The sequence below is a fragment of the Canis aureus genome, chromosome 5, assembly GCF_053574225.1.
Source record: "Canis aureus isolate CA01 chromosome 5, VMU_Caureus_v.1.0, whole genome shotgun sequence".
Classification (NCBI taxonomy): domain Eukaryota; kingdom Metazoa; phylum Chordata; class Mammalia; order Carnivora; family Canidae; genus Canis; species Canis aureus.
This window is the reverse complement of record NC_135615.1, coordinates 345,159-367,652: the sequence shown is the minus strand read 5'-3', so window position 1 is coordinate 367,652 and position 22,494 is coordinate 345,159. Positions and strand designations below refer to the sequence as shown.

Sequence of the window (22,494 nt, the reverse complement as noted above, 5' to 3'; positions counted from 1 at the left end):
CTTTTCCTTTCCTTTCTTTTCTTTTCTTTTCTTTTCTTTTCTTTTCTTTTTTTTTCTGCTTTTAAGATTCTCCTTTTCTCTTTCATTTTTGACTTGTTATTATGTGTCTTGGTGTGAAACTCTTTGGGTTCCTTTTATTTGGGACTGGCAATGCTTCCTGGGCCTGGAGGCCTGTTTTCTTCCCCAGGTTAGGGAAGTTTTTAGGTATTCTTTCTTCAAATAAGTTCTTCACCCTTTTCTCTCTTCTTTTTCTGGGACCTCTCTAATGTGAGTTTTATTATACTTGATGCTATTCCAGAGGTCCCTGTATCTTAATTTTTCAAATTATTTCTTATTTTTGCTTTTCAGCTTGGATGATTTTTACTACCCTTTCTTGCAGATTGCTGATCTGTTCTTCACATCTTTTAATCTGCTGTCGATTGTGTCTGGTGTATTTTTCATTTCAGTTATTGTATTCTTCAGCCCTAATTGGTTCTTTTGTATATTTTCTCTTTGTTGAAGTTCTCACTGAATCCGTCCATTCTTCCAAGTTTGCTGAGCATCTCTGTGACCATTACTTTGAACTCTTTATCAGGCTGACTCCTTATCTCTGTTTCATTTCATTATTTTTCTGAGGTTCTTTTTTTTTTTTTCTGAGGTTCTATCTCGTGGCCTTGTTCTTTCATTTAGAACATACTCCTCTGTCTCCTCGTTTTGTCTGACTTTCTCTGCTTGTTTCTAAAATTGTTCTTTCCAACTTTTCCCTCTTCAAAATATGTTGCTTTGAACAATGAATGTTAGTTATAAAGTCAAGCAAGAAGAAACATTTTTCAAAGTAATGTCTGGTCATTTCTCTCATTGGAGCTGTGGTGGGGTAGGTGGCAGAGGACAGTGCTCTTCTTTTTCTGAGTTCAGAGCACAGGAGTCAGGCAGATGGAGTTAAACTTAGTAGCCTTTGTTACTAATACATGCTAATAGATTGGACAATGTGGTTTGGGTGGGTATGTAGCCACAGTGGGCTTCCCAATTCTTTATCCCAAATTAGGCACTTCCCCACACAGTTGTAAATGGAGGAAACAAATGTTTGATGCCCGTCCCACGAAGATGAGAGCAGACCTGAATTCATGTTACCATGAGTGAGCACATCTTTTCAAAAAAGAGATTTGGAATCTCCTAAGCACTGCCTAGTGCCTTCTCCCCAATTCACTCATTAGGCAAATCTCCCTTCCTGCTGTGAGGGAGGTAGAGATAAATCCACTTGTGGGTAATGATGGTTTACCTCTAATTTCTGACTGGATTTAAATTAAAGTTAGTCCTGTCTTTTGTACATACCAACTCTCATAATGATGAGAGGTTGGACAGAGCATACTAGGTGGTAAAGAGAAGTCTGTTTTGTGTTTAATAATCCACAACATAGATAACTCATTTGTTGATTGATTTTGGTAAACCAAGTTTTATCTGGAGGAAAAGAATAATTCTTTCCAGGAAGAGTTTCCTCCATTTCAGCCTCTTTGGTTCAACTAAAGATTTTCTCCTTCAAGTTCCGTGTCTTGTGGTTTAAAAAATTTGTGCTTATAAATGCAGTCTATTAACTGTTCCCAATAGGAGTAAAGATTATTTCCATTGCTGTATTTTTATTCATAAAACATTAAAATTTATCATTTAAATTACACTTTAGACTTTAAAATTTATAATTTAATTAGAAAGCTGTTTTGTGCCTCATGCCTAGTCATTATTGAGCCACATGACAAACTTTTATGTGTTCATTTTCAGTCAGTTATAGTTAAAAATGTAGGTATTTTTCCTGAAGATGATGAAGCAACTGGCATAAAAACTCTCAGCTCAGGAGGACCTAAAGCACATTCCTGGCCTGCAACTCTTTGGTCTTTTGACCTGAGGCAAACTGCAATCTTTCTGAGGCCTTCTTGTCTCTTATGTAAAATTAGGGACTTTGGGATCCCTGGGTGGTGCAGCGGTTTGGCGGCTGCCTTTGGCCCATGGCGTGATCCTGGAGACCCGGGATCGAATCCCACATCAGGCTCCCAGTGCATGGAGCCTGCTTCTCCCTCTGCCTGTGTCTCTGTCTCTCTCTCTCTGTGACTATCATAAATAAATAAAAATTAAAATAAAAAAAATTAGGGACTTTGACTAAATTAGTGACTACCTTTTGGAAAACAATATTTTTTTCAAAGAATGGAACTTAATTTGTTTTTGTTTTGTTTTGTTTTTTTGTTTGTTTCTGTTTTTGCATTAAACTGTATTATACAAAACCGAGACCAGTGGAGCTGTGTAGCTAAAAGAGAGATGAGACTACAGCTGTAGACTTTTGTCCCTCAATCCTACAGTATCCCCAATGGAACCTTAGATTTCTATGATTGGTAGTTTGGAAACAAACTGTTATGAGAAAATCCTTCTAATTAATGAGTCTTCGAATTAAAATTTGCTGATACGTTGTTTTTATGTGTATAATTTTCTTACCCTCTTATGTTTTTGATAAATGGAAAAGTATAAATAAAATTGCAAATATGTTCTCTTTATTAATGGATTGCAAGCTATTTCTACCATCTAACTCAATTCTCACCTGGAAATAAACCAGGGTCACAGAAGCAAGTATTTAGGAAAAGACTTTTGGCGAAAAGATCATTATATTACTTTGATCATTCCTTAAGGAAATGAAGGCAGGCACTTAAGTGACTGGGCCACCTAGGCACCACTTAGTACCGTATTTAGACCCTATTTTGGGAATTCAATGAGAGGATGCCTTTTATAAGAAATAGGAGCATTCTAGATGGGAATATTTGTAATGCACATTTGATCCTTGACCAACATGGAATTGAAGCTGCAGGTCTAGTTAGCCTACACATGGACTTTCTTGGCTGTTGTGTTGTACTGTATTTTCTCTTATGTTTTTCTCAATAACCTTTTTTTCTCTAGCTTACTTTATTTTAAGAATATATTCTATAACACATGTAATGTACAAACCATGTGTTAATGGACTGTGTTATTGGTAAGGCTTCCCATCACCAGTAGGCTCTTAGTAATTAAATTTTGGGAGAATCAGAAATTATACAGAGTTTTGACTGCACGGGGGTAAGTGCACCTAACCACTGTGTTGCTCAAAGGTCAATTGTAGTCTGAAATATTCCTAAATATTTCATAATTAAGTAGATAATGATAACTATAGTAAGTCAGGTGTTTCAAAAATTGGTCCTAATTCATAGAAAGGAAACAAAGTTACAGTTAAAATTTCTTTTCCTTGTTTCTAATTCTAGAAACTTATCAATGCGAAACTAAGTTGGAAAACTGGTGCTAGCTTATATTTTTTCCTTTCCTGAAGCAGATTTTCTGAAATCTCTGTGTTCACATGATAAGAAGTACATCAGTCATCATATAGATAACAAAATAGTTTTACTCAATATTACCAGGAGAAATTCCACATGACTTTATGTAGTCCCACTTCCATTGTTTTATGTATTTAAGAGTCTGTGCTGAAAAATAGAGCATACAACATACCTCAAGATTTTGTTTTTCTAAAAGTGCAAAAGTAGAAAGCTCATTCGGAGGAATAATTTATTAAACAAATGATTAATCTCTCATAAAGGGCACTTTTTCTGAAAATCACAAACTATTAAAGTGTAAAATGACTCTTGTTTACAATTTTGTAACAATAAGATCCTTCAGAAGTTATGTATATTCTTTTATTTCACATTCCTAGCTCCATTGGTTTCTTTACTATTTTTTATTTAAATTCAATTAACTAGCTTATAATGTTATGATATATATATCATGCCCGGAGCCAAAGGCCTACTCTCAGCCACTGAGCCACCCAAAGGTCCAAAGATTTAATTATTTATTGGCTGAGTAATATTCTGTTCTCTCTCTCCCTCCCTCTCTCTCTCTGTCTAATAAATAAATATGATTACTTATTTATTTATATCTACATCACATCTTCTTTATGCATACCTCTTTCAAAGAACATCCATATCTCTCAGGTTGGCTATTGAGGATATTACTGGTATAAACATATGGGTGCAGGTGCCCCTTTGGATCCCGACCAAAGTGATCTTCGGGATTCATACCTTCTAGCGCAATTGCTGGGTTTTACATAGGTAGCTCCTTTTTCAACTCTTTGAGGAACCTCCGGTACTGATTTCCAGAGGAGCTGCACCAGGTTGTATTCTCACCAACATCATAAGAGGATCCCCCTTTCTCTGCATTCCCGCCAACATCTGTCATTTCCAGACTTGCTAATTTTGGCCATTATGAAAGGTGTGAGGGGGAAACTCACCATGGTTTTGATTTGTATTTCTCTGGTGCCAGCTGATGTTGAGCATGTTTTCATGTGTCTGTTGGCCATATGTATGACTTCTTTGGAGACATGTCCTTTCATTTCTTCCCATTTCTTCATTGGGTTATCTTTCTTTGGGTGTTGACTTTGATTAGCTCTTTATAGACTTTGCATACCAGCCTTTTATCTGATAAGGCATTTGCAAACACCTTCTGCCATTCTGTCAGTTGTCTTTTGGTTTTGTCAACTGTTTCCTTGCTGTGCAAAAGCTTTTTATCTTGATGAATTCCCAGTAGGTCATTTTGGCATCTGGTGACATGTTCTAGCAAGAAGTTGCGGCAGCCGAGGTCACAGAGGTTGCTGGCTGTGTTCTCCTCTAGGATTTTGATGGATTCCTATCTCACATTTGGGTGTTTCATCCATTTTGACTCTATTTTTGTGTATGGCATAAGAAAATGGTCCAGTTTTATTCTTCTACATGTGGTGGTCTGATTTCCCACACCATTTGTTGAAGAGACTGCTTTGTCTCCATTGGATTTTCTTTCCAGTATTGTTGAAGAGGAGTGGACCATGGAGTTGAGGGTCCACTTCTGGGTTTTCTCTTCTGGGCCATTGATCGACATGTCTGCTTTTGTGCCAGTACCATACTGTCTTGTTGATCACAGCTTTACAATAGAGCTTGAAGTCTGGCTTGTAATGCCACCAGCTATGGCTACCTCTATCAACATATGTTTGGCTATTCGGGGTCTTCTAAGGTTCCAAACAAATCTTACTATTATTTACTCCAGCTGTATGAAAAGAAGTTGGTAGTATTTTGATAGAGATTGCATTGAAATAATAGACTGATGGAGCTAGCATAAACATTTTAACAATATTTAATTCTTTCAATCCATGAGCATGGAATGTATTTCCATTTCTTTACACCTTTCTCAATTTCTTTCCAGAATGTCCTGTCATCTTCAGAGTATAGATCCTTTGTCTCTCTGGGTAGGTTTATTCCTAGGCATCTTATGGTGTTTGCTGCAGTGGTCAATGGAATCGACTCCTCAGTTTCTCTTTCTTCCATCTCATTGTTAGTGTATAGAAATGCAACTGATTTCTGTACATGGATTTCCTATCCTGCTGCTTTGCTGAATTCAGGAAAGGGTCCTAGCAACGTTGGGGTGGAGTCTTTTGGGTTTTCCACATAGGATATCATGTCCTCTGAGAAAAGTGAGAGTTTGAGTTCTTTTCTGATTCAGACGCCTTTTTATTTCTTTTTGTTGTCTAAATGCTGAGGCTATGTCGAACAACACTGGTTGTCCAGAGAGTGGACTTCCCTGTCGTGTTCCTGACCTTAGCGGCAAAGCTCAGTTTTTCCCCTTAAGAATGGCATCGGGTGTGGGCTTTTCGTAGATGGCTTTTATGATATTGAGATATGCTCCCCCCCTCCCTGCACTGCGAAGAGTATTGATCCGGAAAGGGTGCTACACTTTGTCAACTGCTGTTTCTGCATCTCTTGAGAGGATCCTATGGTTCTTATCCTTTCTTTTATTTCTGTAGTGTATCACATTGATTCATCTGCAGATGTCGAATCACCCTTGCAGCCCAGGCATAAAACCCACTTGGACATGGTGAATCATCCTTTAATGTACTGTTGAATCCTCCCAGCCAGTGTCTTGGTGAAAATTTTGGCATCCATGTTCATCAGGGATATTGGAGTGTAATTCTCCTTTTGGGTGGGGTCTTGCTCTGGTTTTGCGATCAGAGTAATGCTGGCCTCACAGAGAATGCTGGAAGGTTTCCCTTCCATTACTAGTTTTTATAAACAGCTCTGAAGAATAGATTAATTCTTCCTGGAATGTGTGGTAGAATTCTCCTGGGAAGCCACCTGGTCCTGGACTCTTGGTTGTTGGCAGATATTTGATGACTGCTCCCATTTCCTTGCTGGTTATGGGTCTGTTCAGGTTTCCTGTGTCTTCCTGTTTCAGTTTTGATAGGAAGGGATCCATTTCTTCCAGATTGCTTAGTTTGTTGGCATATAGTTGCTCAGAATGTGTTCTTATAGTTGTCTGTATTTCTCTGGTGCTGGTCGTGATCTGTCTTCTTTCATTCATGATCTTATTTCCCCAGATATGGTTTTCTTTTTTAAAATTCCCCTGGCTATTCGGGGTCTTTTCTGATTCCACACAAATCTTAAAATAATTTGTTGTAGCTCTCTGAAGAAAGTCCATGGTATTTTCATAGGGATTGCATTAAACGTGTAAATTGCCCTGGGTAATATTGACATTTTCACAATGTTAATTCTGCCAATACATGAGCACGGAATATTTTTCCATCTCTTTGTGTCTTCCTCAATTTCTTTCAGAAGTGTTCTATACTTTTTAGGGTATAGGTCCTTTACGTCTTTGGTTAGGTTTATTCCTAGGTATCTTATGCTTTTGGGTGCAATTGTAAATGGGATTGACTCCTTAATTTCTCTTTCTTCAGTCTCATTGTTAGTGTATAGAAATGCCATTGATTTCCGGGCATTGATTTTGTATCCTGCCACGCTGCCAAATTGCTGTATGAGTTCTATCAATCTTGGGGTGGAGGCTTTTAGGTTTTCTATGTAGAGTATCATGTCATCGGCAAAGAGGGAGAGTTTGACTTCTTCTTTGCCAATTTGAATGCCTTTAATGTCTTTTTGTTGTCTGATTGCTGAGGCTAGGACTTCCAGGACTATGTTGAATAGCAGTGGTGAGAGTGGACATCCCTGTCTTGTTCCTGATCTTAGGGGAAAGGCTCCCAGTGATTCCCCATTGAGAATGATATTTGCTGTGGGCTTTTCGTAGATGGCTTTTAAGATGTTGAGGAATGTTCCCTCTATCCCTACACTCTGAAGAGTTTTGATCAGGAATGGATGCTGTATTTTGTCAAATCCTTTCTCTGCATCTAAAGAGAGTATCTTTAGCTTTGGCTAGTATCTTGTTGAGAATTTTTGCATCCATGTTCATCAGGGGTATTGGTCTGTAATTCTCCTTTTTGGTGGGGTCTTTGTCTGGTTTTGGAATTAAGGTGATGCTGGCCTCATAGAACAAATTTGGAAGTACTCCATCTCTTTCTATCTTTCCAAACAGCTTTAGTAGAATAGGCATGGTTTCTTCTTTAAACGTTTGATAGGATTCCCCTGGGAAGCCATCTGGCCCTGGACCTTTGTGTCTTGGGAGGTTTTTGATGACTGCTTCAATTTCCTCCCTGGTTATTGGCCTGTTCAGGTTTTCTGTTTCTTCCTGTTCCAGTTTTGGTAGTTTGTGGCTTTCCAGGAATGCGTCCATTTCTTCTAGATTGCCTAATTTTTTGGGTCCGTTCTCTTTTTGATATGTCTGGCCAGGGGTTTATCGATCTCATTAATTCTGTCAAAGAACCAGCTCCTGACTTCATTGATGTGTTCTACTGTTCCTTTGGTTTCTATTTCATTGATTTCTGCTCTGATCTTTATGAATTTTCTTCTCCTGCTGGTTTTAGGCTTTAATATTCTGTTCTTTTCCAGCTCCTTTAGGTGTAGGGTTAGGTTGTGTATTTAGGACCTTTCTCATTTCTTGAGAAAGGCTTGCATTGCTATATACTATCCTCTTTCGATGACCTTTGCTGCATCCCAAATGTTTTGAGCAGTTGTGTTTCCATTTTCATTTGTTTCTATGAGGTTTTAAAATGTGCCTTAGTGCCCCAGTTGGATTCTTTAACCTCTGTGTATTTGAATTCTTTCCAAATTTCCTGTCAAGATTGAGTTCCAGTTTCAAAGCATTGTGGTCTGAAAGTATGCAGGGAATGATCCCAGTCTTTTGGTACCAGTTGAGAGCTGATTTGTGACTGAGTATGTGATCTGTTGTGCAGAATGTTTGTTCCATGTGCACCCGAGAAGAATGTGTATTCTGTTGTCATAGGATGGAGTGCTCTGAAGTTATCTGTGAAGTCCATTTTGTGCAATGTGTCATTCAGAGCCCTTGCGTCCTAGTGGATCATCTGCTTATATGATCTGGCCATTACAGTAGTGTTGTGTTAAAGTACCTACTATTATTATATGACTATCCATGTGTTCCTTTATTTTTGTTATTAATTGCTTTATAAGGTGGCCTGGGTGGCTCAGTCGGTTAAGGCTCTGCCTTTGGCTTAGGTCATGTTCTCAAGGTCCTGGGATCAAGCCCTGATCAGGCTGCCTGCTCAGTGGGGAGTCTGCTTCTCTCTTTCTTGCTGCCACTGCCTGTGTTCTCTGTGTGTGTGTGTGTGTCAAATAAATAAATAAATGAAATCTTAACAGAAAGTTGGTTTACATAGTTGGCTGCTCCCACTTTAGACACATTAAAACTTATAATTGTCCAATTTTAGTTTTGGATAGACCCTTTAATTATGGTATAGTGAGTTTCTTCATCTTTTGTTGTTGTTTCTTCTCTTAATGCAGTCTTTGGTTTAAAATCCAATATGTGGGATGACCAGGTGGCTCAGTGGTTGAGCATCTGCCTTCGGCTCAGGTCATGATCTAGTCCCACATCAGGCTCCCCGCACGGAGCCTGCTTCTCCCGCTGCCTGTGCCTCTGCCTTTCGCTCTCTGTGTGTCTCTCATGAATAAATAAATAAAATCTTTAAAAAAATCCAATTTGTTTGATATAAATATTGCCACTCCAGTTTTTTTTTCATGTCCTTTAATATGATAAATGGTTTTCCACTCCCTCACCTTCAATGTGAAGTTGTCTTTGTGTCTAAAATGAGTCTCTTTCAGATAGCATATCAATGGGTCTTGCTTTTTTTTTATCTACTGTGATACCCTGTGTGTTTTGGTTGGGGCATTTGACTTGTTTACATTCAGAGAAAGGATTGAAAGATATGAATGTAGTGCCATTGTATTATGTGTAAAGTCCGTGTTCTGGTCTGTGTTACTTTTGGGCTCTCTGTTTGCTTAAAGTTTCCCCTTTACCACTTCTTGCAAAGCTGTTTTAGGGATCACAAATTCTTTTAGTTTCAGTTTGTGCTGGAAGCTTTTTATCTCCCCTTGTATTTTGAATGAGAGCCTTGCTGGATAAAATTCTTGGCTGTAGACTCTTCTCCTTGAGCACCCTGAGTATATCATGCCAGCTCTCTCTGGCCTGCTAGGTCTCTTTGGATAGATCCGCTGCCAGTTGAATATTTCTCTCCTTCTTGGTTCAGGGCCTCGTGTTCCAAGCTGCTTTCAGGATTTTCTCTTTGTGTCTGAAATTTGCAAGCTTTGCTATTATATTGGAGATATTGACCTGTTTTTTATTGATTTTGAGGAAGGTTCTCTGTGCCTCCTGGCACTCGAGTGCCTGTTTCTTTCCCCAGATGAGGGAAGATCTCTGCTATAATTTGCTCAAATATGCCTTCTGCCCCCTCCTTCCCCTCTTTTTCTGGGATCCCCATTATTCTAACATTGTTTTGCTGTGTGGTACGACTCATCTCTCAGATTCTCCTGTCATAGTCCAGTGGTTGTTTCTCTCGCTTTTCCTCAGCTTCTTTATTCTCCATTGTTTTGTCTTCTATATCACTACTTCTCTGTGAAGCCTCATTTATCCTAGCAGTTAGAACCTTCATTTTTGATTGCATCTCACTAAGATTAGCCTTTTTTATCTCAACTTGATTAGATATCAGTTGTTTTATTTCTCCAGAAAGGCATTCTCTAGTGTCCTCTGTGTGTCTTTTAAGCCCAGCTATTATCTTGATGGTCATTATTCTGAACTCTCGCTCCAGCCTCTTCCTTCTATCCATGCTGATTAGGTTCTGGGCAGTCAGTACTACCTCTTGTTCTCTTTGTGGCGGTGAGTTTTTCCATCTTGTCATTCTGTCCAGAGAAGAAGAGATGAGTGAGAGAACAGAATAGAAAAATATCAAGAATGACCCCAGATAAATACATGCTAAACAAATCAGAAGAGACCCGAAGCCAATTTAAAGGTTAACAAAGGGGATAATAGAATTAGAGAGATCAAGAGAGCAGAGCAGTACACCGATACTATGTGAATTTTGGTCTTTTTGTTAGGAAATTGCATCCCCAAATGGTTAAGAGGAAACCTTGTATATATACAAAAATAAAATTAAATACAAGGAAAGTCTAGAATGTAAGTGTAAAAATGGAAATTAAAAGTCAAAATAAAAAGGATATTATCAGCCAGTTGAACAGAACAGAGCAATACACTATATCGTAAGTATATTTTGGTCTGTTTGTTAGAAGAAACTACATCCCAAAATTGTAAAGAATGAAAAACTTCATTATATGCAAAAATAAAATTAAATGCAATGAAAGGATAGAATGTGACTGTAAATATGAAAATTAAGATAGATTTTAAAAATATTATTATCAGACAGATGAAGAGAATAGAGCAGTATAGTAGATTCTGGTTGTATTTTAGTCTATTTCTTAGAAGGAACTACTTCCCGAAATGGTACAGAAAGAAAAACTTCAATATATACAGGAATAATATTAAGAGCAGTGAAAGGAAAAAAATAAAAAATAAAAAAAAATAAAAAAAAATAAAAAAAAGAGCAGTGAAAGGATTGAATGCAAGTGTAAAAAGGTAAATTGTAAGAGTTGATAAATGAAGAAATTGGTTGAAAGCAAAAAGAAAATTAAAATAGAAAGACTAAGGAGTCATGAGAAATAGCCATGAGTTCTATATACTGTTTGCCCCTAGCACTGGAGTTCTGCAGCTCTGTATGATGAGTAAAGTTGGTCTTAGCAGGATGTTGTTGCTGACCTCCTGAGGGAGAGGCCTGTTGCACTGATTCTTAGGTGTCTTTGCTTAGGGTGGGATTGCACCACCCTTGCCAGGGGGCCAGGCCAGGTAAGCAGCTCCAGATTGCTCTCTGTGGCTTTTGTTCCCTGAAGGCTTTCTGGGCAGCTTTAGAGGATGAGAATGAAAATGGTGGCCTCCTAATTTCCAGCCCTGGAATTGAAAGATCTCACTCCCTACTGTGTCTCCCTGGTTTCTGTCTGCACTCTGTATTCACCCAGCCTGTGACCAAGCATTTTTATCTCAAGCACAGACCCCCTTTCGATTTTCCAAACTTTGCAGACCCCTGTAGCCCCCATTCACACTGTGCCTCCAGGGGGGAAGGAGGAGGTCTTGCCCAGTTTTTCCTGCTTGGAAAGTGGTCACCTGACTGTTCCTCGGTTTGGGGTTTATGGCAACACTGAGCTGAATGCCCACTCCTGGGCTCACTGATTGCAACTGGCTTCCCCGCTCAAATGCCTTGGCAACTGCCATACTCAGGCGCCGCCCCCATTCCTTCTGTGACCCCGCCCCCCCAGGGATCCTGAGACCACACTGTCCGTCCCACTTAGGATGCTGCCCCCCGTTGCCACCTGAGCATCTTTCAGACAGGGATGTCCTCACTGGAACAGACCTCTTAAAAGTTCTGGTTGTGCACTCTGCTGCTATATCACTTTCCAGGACTTGCCTTCTGGCTTCCAGAGGTTCCCTGCCCCCCTGGTTTAATCTTCTGATATATGCCTCTGATTCATTTCTCCACACCTCCTACCTTGCAGAAAGCAGTCGCTGTTCTATTTGTAGAATTGCAACAATTCTTTTCTTGGATCTCTGTCTGAGTCCACAGGTGTTCAGAATGATTTGATACCTATGTAGCTGAATCCCAGACACCAGACAAAACTAGGGTCTCCTACTCCTCCACCATCGTCCTCTTCTTCCAGAAATTCTGTATATTCGATTGATCAATATTAATTGTACTTTTTATTAGAATCCTCTAAACAGCATTATAGGTTTCTTCTCAGTTATCCAGATTAAAATAAGTAGGGATTTATTTTATTTATGTGATTATCTTTCTATTTAAGCAAATTGTAGCTTTTACTTTCTAAAAGTATCATTTCCAGACCACGTTTCATAAGCAAAATAAAATTCCTATAATAATGTCTCTTGTTTAACTTGAACATTGTAAGTAACGTTTAACTTATTTCAGATGCAGCAGATGTTGGAAGACAGTATAATCAGAGAACTAAAAGAAGGTATGTTGCCAAATTTACAAATTTAGATGGTCATTAATTTCTGAAATAAACCACAAATAGTAACTGGCATCCCTTCCCCTTGTTAAAATTTTGTCTAGATATATATAATAAAAAATGTAAAACATAAACATAATGAATAAGAGACTTATTCCTCATTTGGTCATCGTGTTTCATACCTTTTTTAAAAACCTGCAGCCTGTATGCCTGTTAGCACTTTTGGCTGTAATCTTCCTTCACTTGTGCCATCGCTATGGAACTGTCAATCTGAAAATGTGGGCGTTCTCAAGTTCTTGTTTCTGCTAGTGGTAGAAGACCAAACAGACCAGACTTGTCTTAGTAATACTTAGTTAAGCAATTATATAGTTCATATAGCTGTCCCTTGACAGGTGACATTTCAATCTCCAGCCACTGGTTTTGCCATTGGGTAAAATTCCAGGTTTCTTAGCATGGAATATAAGCACCCAAATCAATTTGGTTCTTGCCACATTGGTGAGCCTTCTCTGTCGCTATTACCCTACTCTGCTGCTTTGCAGAGAGTAATCTTTCAGGTATCAGCCTTCCTATTCCCTCCACCGAAAAGCAGACAATATTGATAGAAAACCAGGATGTCCCTTCTGTGTGTTCTTATAATGTCTTGTTTTAAACCTGCCATGATATATTTGACTCTAGATATTGCCTGTTTGATTTTTCAGTTGATAGCTTATGATTGTTCAGGGGTGGACTGTGCCATCAGCTTGCAATCTCATCTTGTAATGAGAAAACCAGAAGCTCTAGTGTTTATCCACAGTAGTAATTAATTCAATGGGCAATCGTGAGCAAACTTGATTTAATAGTAATCTTGTATTTTATATTGTAGTTATATGTAGATATTTTTCATCCTTTTAACACTCAGAAGATTCCAACTTTTTTTACTAACTTCTAGTTAACTACAAAGTATTTCAGATAAAGAATATTAAACTTTCTCTTTTTCAGTTGCTCATGATTGAGAATCAGGATTCTGTAGATCTTCTCCTTTAGGACCTACTGATGAATCAAATGTAAATCAAGATCTAGTACTGCAAGCATCACAAGAATATGTAGAGATTTTGAATAGAAAGTATATGATCTGAAAGATATATAGTAAAAGTTTATTACCTAGATGTTTAATATAACATTTTAATTGTTTCCCAGTAAATATCTGATGTACAAAAAATCTTTATTAAAGGAAATTTTGTTATATCGTGTGTAATGAAAGTTTATATATTAAGCTATGTTTCCTGGCATCTGATTAAATTTAAGCATATTTTCTACATGGAAACCAGCATTATTGAGTTTTACAGGCTCCAATCTGCCCAAGTAGATCGGACCAAGTTGTTGATAATGTTTTGGGGCTGGTAATTGGTAGTTGTTGTTTTTTTTTTTTGTATTTTCTATGTTTTATTACTAGACATACGGATTTAGACACACATCATTTTGATATACTGCTGCTAAAGCTATCACCAATGTTTGTATGTATTTCAATTTTTATAGTGCCATAAACCCTGTGTATAATTTCAATTTTAAATACTTATTATTCATAGTTCTTTCCTCATGGTGAAAAAGATTTGCCTAAGGCTTTTTATCTTTTCTTTTTTTTTTTAATTTACTTTTTGAGAAGAGTCTTAAAATTAGAGAAAAGAAAAAATAGAGAAAACGACCTTTTCCCTCCAGAATGGTTTGAAAGTAAATTGTTAATTTGTGCCCAATTCCTGTGGCCCCTATATCCTGCAAGTCAGTACATTCCACATAGCTACCGTACAACCCTGCCAATCAGAAAATCAACACTAATACAATTGTCCCTTGAATAATGTGGAGCTTAGGGGGGCACTGATCCTCTGTGTGAAAATCTGTGAACTTTTGACTCCCCAGGCACTTAACTACTACTAATCTACTGTTGACCAGAATATTGTACCAAAACAGTCAATTAACCTATTTTTTGTGTGTTATATGTATTCCATTCTATATTCTCCTTATAAAGTAAGCTAGAGAAAAATGTTATTAAGAAAAATCAGAAGAGGGTAGCCTGGGTGGCTCAGCGGTTTAGCGCCGCCTTCAGCCCAGGTGTGATCCTGGAGACCCGGGATCAAGTCCCACATCAGGCTCCCTGCGTGGAGCCTGCTTCTCCCTCCGCCTGTGTCTCTGCCTCTCTCTCTCTCTCTCTCTCTCTCTGCCTCTTATGAATAAATAAATAAAATCTTTTAAAAAAAGATCAGAAGGAAGAGAAAATACATTTACAGTACTGTGTTTTTTAAAAATTGGCATATAAGTACACCCATTCAAACTATGTTAGGTATACATTATGTTTTTAAATTTAAATTCAATTTCCCAACATTTAGAAGGGTCATCTTTTTCAGATAAAGTTTTCGATAATTCATCAGTTGCATGTAACACCAAGTGCTCATCACGTCACATGCCCTCCTTCATGACCATCACTGATTTATCCCATCCCCCCATTCACTTCCCTTTCAGCAACCTTCAGTATGTTTTCTGGAGTTGAGTCTCTCATGGTTTGTCTTCCTCTCTGATTTTTCCCCATTCAGTTTCCCCTCCTTGCACTATTTCTTATATTCCACCTATGAGGGAGACCATATGATCATTGTCTTTCTCCAGTTGACTTGTTTCACTCAGCCTGATACTCTCTAGTTCCATGCCCATTGATGTAAGTGGTAGGTATTCATCCTTTCTGATGTCTGAGTAATATTCCATTTTGTATGTATACCACATCTTTTTTTTAAAAGAATTCATCTATTTACTCATGAGAGAGAGAGGCAGAGACACAGGCAGGGGGAGAAGCAGGCTCCATGCAGGGAGCCGGACATGGGACTCTTCCCGGATCCCAGGATCATGCCCTGAGCCAAAGGCAGACACTCAACCGCTGAGCCACCCAGGGGTCCCATACCACATCTTCTTTATCCATTCCTCTGTTGAAGGACATCTTGGCTCCTTCCACAGTTTGGGTATTGTGGATATTGCTACCATAAACATTGAGGTGCAGGTGCCCCTTCATTTCACTACATTTGTATCTATGGGGTAAATACCCAGTTGTGCAATTGCTACGTCAACTATCCCCTCTATCATCTAAACCTCATATTCTGGGCAGCCCCGGTGGCACAGTGGTTTAGCACTGCCTGCAGCTCAAGGTGTGATCCTGGAGACCGGGGATCGAGTCCCACATCAGGCTCCTTTCATAGCATGGAGCCTGCTTCTCCCTCTGCCTGTGTCTCTGCATCTCTCTCTCTCTCTCTCTGTGTGTGTCTCTCATGAATAAATAAAATCTTCTAAAAAAATAAAATAAACCTCATATTCTTTTAAAGCTCTGACATTTGTCTGTAGTATCCTTTATAGCAAGGAAGGTCCTATTCAAAACCATGCACTGAACTAAGATGTTGTGTTTCTTAGTCTCTTTCAGTTTAGAACAGTTCCTTAGTCTTTCCATTGATTTTTGTGACTTTTAATCCTTTGAAGAGTTCATTCCAGTAATGTAGAATGTCTTTTCAGTGTGGGTTTTTCTTACGTATCTTATGTTTCCTTATGATAAAATTAAGATTATATTTATATACATATACATATATGTATTTTAGCAAGAGCACAACTGAACTGGTCCTCTACTCTTCTCATTGCATCATATCACGTGACCTACAGTTTTGATTTGTCCCATGGTTGGTGACGTTGATCGCTGGAGTAGTATCTTCAGTTTTCTTCCCCGGAATGTTAACTTTGCACTTTACAATTAATATTTTATGGAGAAGTACTTTGAGACATATAAAAACCTCCTTTCTGAGATACCCTGTACCAGGCCACTTCAGATGATGTGCCTCACTTACAGGCTCTGAAAACCCATGCTGGGCTGTTCTTTCCCTGTGTGGATGCCTCCTGAACCTTTGAAGTCTGTGATACCTCATCCTAAGTTACTCACCTTTCAGAGATGCTATGTCTTGAGCTCTAAGACTGTTCAGGTGGCACTCCTACATTTATGCCTTCCCAATTCTGTGCCAGGCTCCAATACCTCCCTCTGGGACACCACCGCTCCTTGTTTCTGTTCCTGTGCTTTTGGACTGAAATCTTTGGGAACGGAAAGGATAAAGGGGGAAAGGGCTCCATAGGTCTTTTATAATCAACTTATGAAGCTTTACAATGCAAAGATTTGGATTGGGATTGCATTGAATCTATAAATATTTTGAAGGGAAGAGACATTTATAATACTGAGTTTTCCAAACAATATTTTAATTGCTCTACTCTCAGTGTTTAAAAAAATTTCTTATAAAGATCCTGCAAGATATATTTTAGATTTATTTTCAGTTATTTGATACTTTTGATCCTATTTTAAATTATTTTTAAAAATCAACTTCATTTCCTGTTTATAGCTTATAGAAATAAAAATACTTTGCATATTGAGCTTAGGATCAGCTATCTTTTTTTAAGATTTATTTATTTATGATAGATGGAGAGAGAGAGAGAGAGAGAGAGAAAGAGAGAGGCAGAGACACAAGAGGAGGGAGAAGCAGGCTCCATGCTGGGAGCCCAATGCAAGACTTGGGCTTGCAAGATGCTGGGACTCCAGGATCATGCCCTGGGCCAAAGGCTGGTGCCAAACCGCTGAGCCACCCAGGGATCCCCAGGATCAGCTATCTTGATAAACTATCTTACTATTTCTCATAGTTCTGGAGTCTAGGATGTCCAAAATCAAGGCACTGACAGATTAGTGTCCAGTGAGGGTCTGCTTCCTGGTTCATGAGTGCCTGTCTTCCTCCTGTGTCTTCATAAGGGACAGGGTCAAGGGAACTCACTCCAGCCTCCTTTAGAAGGGCACTAATCTCAAATCAGGAGGACTAAACCTTCATGACTTAATCACTTACCAAAGGCATCACCTCCAAATATCATCACATTGAACACTAAGACTTAAAACCTGAGTTTGGAGGTGTGGGTATAGAAATATTCAGTGTAGAGTAAGGCTGTTCCTTGTTCTTGGCCATATAGACTTCACAATATGGCTGCTTGCAATATGGTTCACAGTAATCTCTTGTGATACTTGTATATCTGTGGCATCAGTTCTTTTATCTCCTATTTTATTTTATTTTATTTTATTTTATTTTATTATTTTATTTTATTTTATTTTATGGAGTTAAAAGTTTTTTCTACTTGAGTATAGTTAACCCGTTACAGTAGTTTCAGGTGTACAGCATAGGCATTCAGTTTCTGTATGCATTATACTATGCTCACCACAAATGTAGCATCCATGGATTTTTTTAAGCCACTTTTAAAATAAAAAGGATTTTACTTACTTAAGAGAACACAAGGAATTCGGCCTGAGATTTAAAGAGAAAACAGCTGGAATGCTACAGTGAAAAGATTTTGCACTTCTATCAAAGTAGGAAGACGGAAAAAATAAAAAGCATCCAAGGGGGAGGAGGCCCCGCGAAGAGCCTGGCTCAGACCTGGCGGCAAGTGACCCCAGTACAGGAAAGGCCAGTCCCAGAGATGCAGGTTTACCAATCTTCCCGGAAGGAAAGGCACTTGCAGGGAGCTCGGGCAGGATCCCAGGATGGGCAGGGATGCCCTCAGGCTCCCAGGGGCACTAACAGAGGAACTGCGCCCCAAGGGAGAGGGCGCCACATACTATGGGCCGAGCTCCCTAAAGGGCTGCAGCGTGCGCCCGGAGGGGCCAGGAGCGGCTCAGGCGGCGGCTCCGCTTCAAGGGGGCTGCATGGCCCAGGAGCATGATTCCAGCGGCACAGGCCCCAGATCCCAGGGCACCAGGGGAAGCAGCCCAGGATCTGGCACTCCCCCCGGGGACAGGCGGAAGCCGAGAGAACACAGGGCAGTAAGGAGGCTCCTGCTCTGGGTGCAGCCCGCCTGTGGAGCACCCAGGCCCTTCGGACTGGGAGCTGTGGTAATTACTGCGGGAGCTGACTCCAGGGCTGGAGACCTGGCCGCCGCCACTGTTGTTCCTCCTACTGTCACTTTTTACCAGGGACTCAGCAGGGGCCTCATAGGATAAACAGCTCCCACTGAGCCCTGCACCTGGCAGGGGGCTGGGCAGCTCCCCCAGGTGCACACACCTCTGAGAATCAGCATTGCTTGTAGAAGCAGGCCCATCCCCCAGAAGACCAGCTGGAAGGACAGGGAAAGCAAGTTCTTGACCAAAGCAGTGCTGGAAACTAACAGGGGAAGTCGAGGGATTTACAATATATAGAATCAGAGGATACTCCCTCTTGTTTTTTGTTTTCTGTTTCCGCCTCCCCCCCCCCTTTTTTTTCTCTCTCTATCTTTCTCCTTTTTCCAGTACAACTTGTTTCTGGCCACTCTGCACTGAGAAAAATGACTAGAAGGAAAAATTCACCACAAAGGAAAGAATCAGAAACATCCTCTCTCCCATAGAGTTACAAAATTTGGAATACAATTCAAATTCAGAAAGCCAATTCAGAAACACAATTCTAAACCTACTGGTGGCTCTAGAAATAAGCATAAGGGATTTAAGATACTTCATGACTGCAGAATTGAGATCTCATCAGCCTGAAATTAAAAATCAATTAAATGAGATGCAATCCAAACTGGAGGTCCTAACAATGAGGGTTAATGAGGTAGAAGAACCAGTGAGTGACATACAAGACAAGTTGATGGCAAGGAAGGAAGCTGAGGAAAAAAGAAAAAAAAAAGATCATGAGGAAAGGTTAAGGGAAATAAATGACAGCCTCAGCAGGAAAAAATCTACGTTTAATTGGGGTTCCAGAGGGCACCGACAGAGACAGAGGACCAGAAGGTGTATTTGGACAAATCATAGCTGAGAACTTCCCTTACTTGGGAAGGGAAACAGGCATTCAGATACAGGAGATAGATTTCCCCCCCTCCACCCCTGCCCTGGGGAAATGAATAAAAACCGCTCAACACCTCGACTTTTAATAGTAAAACTTACAAATTCCAAAGATAAAGAGAAGATCCTTAAAGCAGCAAGAGACAAGAAATCCCTAACGCTTATGAGCAGAAGTATTAGAAGTATTAGAATAACAGCAGAGCTCACCACAGAGGCCTGGCAGGTCAGAAAGTGCTGGCAGGATATAGTCAGGGTCCTAAATGAGAAGAACCTGCAGCCAAGAATATTCTATCGAGCAGGCGCTCATTCAGAATAGGAGAGATAAAGAGCTTCCAAGATAGGCAGAAACTGAAAGAATATGATGAGCACCAAACCAGCTCTGCAAGAAATATTAAGGGGGACTCAGTAAAAGAAAGAGGTAGTCCAAGGAAACAATCCACAAAAACAGGAACTGAATAGGTATCATGATGACACTAAATTCATATCTTTCAATAGTAATTCTGAACGTGAATGGGCTTAATGACCCCATCAAAAGGTGCAGGGTTTCTGACTGGATAAAAAAGCAGGCCCCATCTACTTGCTGTCTACAAGAGACTCATTTTAGACGTAAGGTCACCTACAACCTGAAAATAAAAGGTTGTGGAACAATTTGCCATTCAAATGGTCCTCAAACGACAGCAGGGGTAGCCATCCTTATATGAGATGAATTAGTTTATCCCAAAGACTGTAGTAAGAGATGAACAGTGACACTATATCATACTTAAAGGATCTATACTAGAAAGGACCTAACAATCATAAATATATATGCACCTATTGTGGGTGCTGCCAAGTATATCAATCAGGTAGTAACCAATGTTAAGACATATTTAGATAATAATACACTTATACTTGGTGAGTTGAACACAGCGCTTTCTATAATCAACAGATCTTCGAAGCACAACATCTCCAAAGAAACGAGTGTTAAATGATACACTGGACCAGATGGATTTCACAGATATTTATAGAATCCTACATCCAAACACAACTGAATACACATTCTTCCCAAATGCACATGGAACTTTCTCCAGAATAGGCCACATACTGGGTCACAAATCAAGTCTTAACCAATACCAAAACATTGGGATTGTCCCCTGCATATTTTCAGACCATAATACTTTGAAATTAGAACGAAATCACAAGAAGTAGTTTGGATGGATTTCAAACAGGTGGAGGTTAAGGACCATCTACTAAAATATGAAAGGGTCAACCAGGAAATTAGAGAAGAATTAAAAAGATTTGTGGAAACTAGTGAGAATGAAGATACAACCATTCAAAATCTTTGGGATAGAGCAAAAGGAGTCATGAGGGGGAAATACATCACAATACAAGCTTCCGTCTCAAAACTGGAAAAAACTCAAATACAAAAGCTAACCTTGCACCTAAAGGAGCTGGAGAAGAAACAGCAAATGAAACCTTCACCCAGCAGAAGATGACAACAAAGATTTGAGCAGAACTCAATGAAATAGAGACCAGAAGAACTGTGGAGCAGATCAACAAAACCAGGAGTTGGTTCTTTGAAAGAATTAATAAGATAAACCATTAGCCAGCCTTATTAAAAAGAAGAGAGAGAAGACTCAAATTAATAAAATAATGAACGAGAAAGGAGAGATCACCATCAATACCAAGGAAATACAAACGATGTTAAAAACTTACGCCAATGAATTAGGCAATCTAGAAGAAATGGACGCATTTCTGGAAAACCACAAACTACCAAAACTAGAACTGGAAGAAATAGACAACCTGAACAGGCCAATAACCAGGGAGGAAACTGAAGCAGTCATCAAAACCCTCCCAAGACACAAAAGTCCAGGGCCAGATGGCCTCCCAGGGGAATTCTATCAAAACTTTTAAGAAGAAACCATACCTATCCTACCAAAGTTGTTCGGAATGATAGAAAGAGATGGAGTACTTCCAAACTCATTTTATGAGGCCTGCATCACCTTAATTCCAAAACCAGACAAAGACCCCACAAAAAGGAATTATAGATCAATATCCCTGATGAACACAGATGCAAAAATTCTCAACAAGACACTAACCAATAGGCTCCAACAATACATTAAAAAGATTATTCACCATGACCCAGTGGGATTTATCCCCGGGATACAAGAATAATGTCATGAAAATACTTTGTATGATACTATATTGACAAATAGATTTTACCACACATTCTTCCAAACCCACAGAATGTATAACACCAAGAGTGGATCATAATATAAACTATGGGCCTTGAGTAATTATGATGTATCAGTGTCGATTCATCAGTTGTGACAAGTGCCCCCCTCCCCTGCCCACTGGAAAATCTTGACGTAAGAGAGGCTCTCTCTCTGTCTGTCTGTGTGTGTGTGTGTGTGTGTGTGTGTGTGTTTTGGGTAAGACAGGTATGTGGGAAATCTCTACTTTTTCCTCAACTTTTCTGTGACTCAAAAACTGCTCTGGAAAAAAAAAAGTCCTAATAATTAATTAGTTGAGCTGCAGAAGAAAAGTCTGAGCTAGCAGAGGTTAGTTCATGAGGTTTAAGGAAAGAAACTATCTCTATGACATAAAAGTGCAAGGTGAAGCAGCAAGTGCTGATGCAGAAGCTGCAGCAAGGTATCCAGAAGTTGTAGCAAAGAGAATTAATGAAGGCAGCCACACTGAACCGCAGATTTTCAATGTAGATTAAACAGCCTCATAGTGGATGTTAGGACTTTCATAGCTAGAGAGAAGTCAATGTCTGGCTTTAAAGCATCAAAGGACAGGCTGACTCTCTAAGTTAGGGGCTAATGCAGCTGGTGACTTTAAGCCAAAGCCAATGCTCATTTACTATTATGAAATTCCTAGGGCCCTTTAGAATTATGCTAAATCCCTTCTATCTGTGCTCTATAAATGGAACTGCAAAGCCTAGATGACCGTACATATATTTATGACATGGTTTCTTGAATGTTTTAAGTCCACTGTTGAACTGACTGCTCAGAAAAAAAAAAAGATTCGTTTCAAAATATGACTGCTCACTAACAACGCACCTGGGCACCCAAGGGCTTTGACAGAGAGGTACAGTGAGATTAATGCTGTTTTTCTACCTCTAATACAACATCCATTCTGCAGCCCATGGATCAAGTGGTCATTTTCAACTTTCAAGGCTTAATATTTAAGAAACACATTTCATACAGCTATAGATGCCATAGATACTGATTTCTCTGATGGATGTGGGAAAAGTCCATTGAAAGCCTTCTGGAAAGGACTGACCACGCTAAATGCTATTAAGAACATTTGTGATTTGTGAGAAGCATTCAAAATATCAACAGAAATAGGAATTTGGAAGAAGTTGACTCTAAACCCCAGGGATGACTTTGAGGGGCTCAAGACTTCAGTGGAGGAAATAACTGCAGATGG

The 22,494-nt window shown here is 39.4% G+C and overlaps 1 protein-coding gene across 1 annotated transcript in view; it reads left to right on the top strand.

The window, feature by feature from the left end:
* LOC144313590 (ankyrin repeat domain-containing protein 26-like) overlaps positions 1-13,470 on the top strand; it is a 77,734-nt gene extending 64,264 nt beyond the window's left edge. The window contains 2 exon segments of the mRNA XM_077896516.1: positions 12,209-12,254; positions 13,227-13,470. Coding sequence (XP_077752642.1) covers positions 12,209-12,254; positions 13,227-13,240 — 60 coding nt within the window. The 3' untranslated portion in view covers positions 13,241-13,470.
* Positions 13,471-22,494: the final 9,024 nt, after the last annotated feature.